Consider the following 2,500-nt stretch of genomic DNA (forward strand, 5'->3'; position numbering starts at 1 on the left):
CTATATCACGATACAAAAGTGGTGGGTACAATATGTAACAAGTCGCGTAAGGCGAAAATACAATATTTAGTCAAGTAGCTGTCGAACTCACAGAATGAAACTGAACGCAATGCAACGCAGCAAGACCGTATACTCGTGGTCCACCGCTCACGGCATAGGCAGTGAAATTGACAAGAAGAGCGCGCGAGCGGGGTAGTGGTTACGCTATGCTGCATAGCACGCTTTTCTGTACCTCTCTTCGTTTTAACTTTCTGAGCGTGTTTTTAATCCAAACATATCATATCTATATATTTTTGGAATCAGGAACCGACAAGGAATAAGATGAAAGTGTTTTTAAATTGATTTCGAAAAAAAAATTTTGATAATAATTTTTATATATTTAATTTTCAGAGCTTGTTTTTAATCCGAATATAACATATTTATATGTTTTTGGAATCAGCAAATGATGGAGAATAAGATAAACGTAAATTTGGATCGTTTTATAAATTTTTAATTTGTTTTACAATTTTCCGATTTTTAATGACCAAAGTCATTAATTAATTTTTAAGCCACCAAGCTGAAATGCAATACCGAAGTCCGGGCTTCGTCGAAGATTACTTGACCAAAATTTCAACCAATTTGGTTGAAAAATGAGGGCGTGACAGTGCCGCCTCAACTTTCACGAAAAGCCGGATATGACGTCATCAAAGACATTTATCAAAAAAATGAAAAAAACGTTCGGGGATTTCATACCCAGGAACTCTCATGTCAAATTTCATAAAGATCGGTCCAGTAGTTTAGTCTGAATCGCTCTACACACACACACACACACACACACACACAGACACACAGACGCACATACACCACGACCCTCGTTTCGATTCCCCCTCGATGTTAAAATATTTAGTCAAAACTTGACTAAATATAAAAATGAGTACAAGGAAGATTTCTTGGCGAGGTGTTTTAATGGGAGTCTTCATTTTTAGAATCGAAGGAAGTGTCTTTTAAATCTAATTTTGTTCAGCAAAAAACAGATGCGTTTACACAGACACACGCATGCTCGAAGGAAGGCACGCACCAAGGGTAACTCTAACTCACATTCAGAAAAAGTGACAGGGGACAGGGAAGACATTTGACAATCGTTTCAGATTGTATTGCTTCCAAAAGTCTTCTTTTGTTCTTCTTGTGTGTTGTGTGTTGTTTGTTGTTTGTTGTGTGTTGTGTGTTGTGTGTTGTTTGTTGTGTGTTGTGTGTTGTGTGTTGTTTGTTGTTTGTTGTGTGTTGTGTGTTGTGTGTTGTTTGTTGTGTGTTGTGTGTTGTTTGTTGTGTGTTGTGTGTTGTTTGTTGTTTGTTGTGTGTTGCTTGTTGTTTGTTGTGTGTTGTGTGTTGTTTGTTGTGTGTTGTGTGTTGTTTGTTGTGTGTTGTGTGTTGTGTGTTGTTTGTTGTGTGTTGTGTGTTGTTTGTTGTTTGTTATGTGTTGTGTGTTGTTTGTTGTGTGTTGTGAGTTGTGTGTTGTTTGTTGTGTGTTGTGTGTTGTTTGTTGTGTGTTGTGTGTTGTTTGTTGTGTGTTGTGTGTTGTGTGTTGTTTGTTGTTTGTTGTGTGTTGTTTGTTCTTTGCTGAATATGGGTAAGTGGGTTGTAATCTGCGTAGAATGAACGGTTGCTGCAGAGCTGACTGTAACGTGGGTACTTGGCTGGGATTTTATTTACTGATGTGATCCAATGTTTACTGCACTCATTTATGTGACGAACCAAACGAAAAATTATGTGTGTGCTAACAAAACAGGAAAAAAGCCGTATTATAATGCATTGTAATTACAATTGCAGATACAGCTTCACACCGCTGCCTTAGTTACAACATTCCACAGGTAACAAAAATAAAAGCAAAATAAGAGACTCAACCTCTTTGAGAAGAAATATGTCATGTCCTCCAGGTTTATTTTCTTCTTCTAATATCTGTCAAAATTGGACGCATGTTTGTGTAGACATTATGCTAACTCACATACCCGACCGTATGAGACACGATTTTCGGAAGAAATAATATCAGATAGTAGTTGTCCCGCGCCCTTCGCTTACACGTCATCCACTACTTGCGTAGCGGAAGGCATGTCTGACATCACGACGTAAGTCCTTTTCACCTCCGTCACCGACATCTCCACAGCCATGGTGTCAGGATTCGTCTCCCCATTTCCCCCTCCTCCTTCCCCACCCCTCCCGCCTCCCCCGGTAGAACCAGGATTCCCCTTACGACACAACATGACAGCGTGTACAAAGGCCCTGAACCGCAGGTCCAGAACGTAGAAGACGAAAGGGTTGACCGCCGAGTTGGAGAACATGAGGCAGAAGCTGACGATCTTGAAGACGTGCCAGAAGGCGTTGAAGAGTCCCGGATCGAAGTGGAACCAGAGTAGGAAGATGTGTCGAGGCAGCCAGCACAGCACGAAAGAGAACACCAGTCCCAGAACAGTCAAGGCCAATCTGCGTCTCTTTCTCGTCGGAGTTTTTCTCTTCTTCCCTCCGC

The 2,500-nt window shown here is 40.8% G+C and overlaps 1 protein-coding gene across 1 annotated transcript in view; it reads right to left on the minus strand.

Annotated features, from left to right (window-relative positions):
* Nucleotides 1-2,051: 2,051 nt before the first annotated feature.
* LOC138961070 (neuropeptide CCHamide-1 receptor-like) overlaps nucleotides 2,052-2,500 on the minus strand; it is a 1,800-nt gene continuing 1,351 nt past the window's right edge. Inside the window, exon 1 of the mRNA XM_070332664.1 lies at nucleotides 2,052-2,500. This exon is cut by the window's right edge and continues 1,351 nt beyond it. Coding sequence (XP_070188765.1) covers nucleotides 2,052-2,500 — 449 coding nt within the window.

This window comes from Littorina saxatilis, linkage group LG3 (assembly GCF_037325665.1).
Source record: "Littorina saxatilis isolate snail1 linkage group LG3, US_GU_Lsax_2.0, whole genome shotgun sequence".
NCBI classification, from domain to species: Eukaryota; Metazoa; Mollusca; class Gastropoda; order Littorinimorpha; family Littorinidae; genus Littorina; species Littorina saxatilis.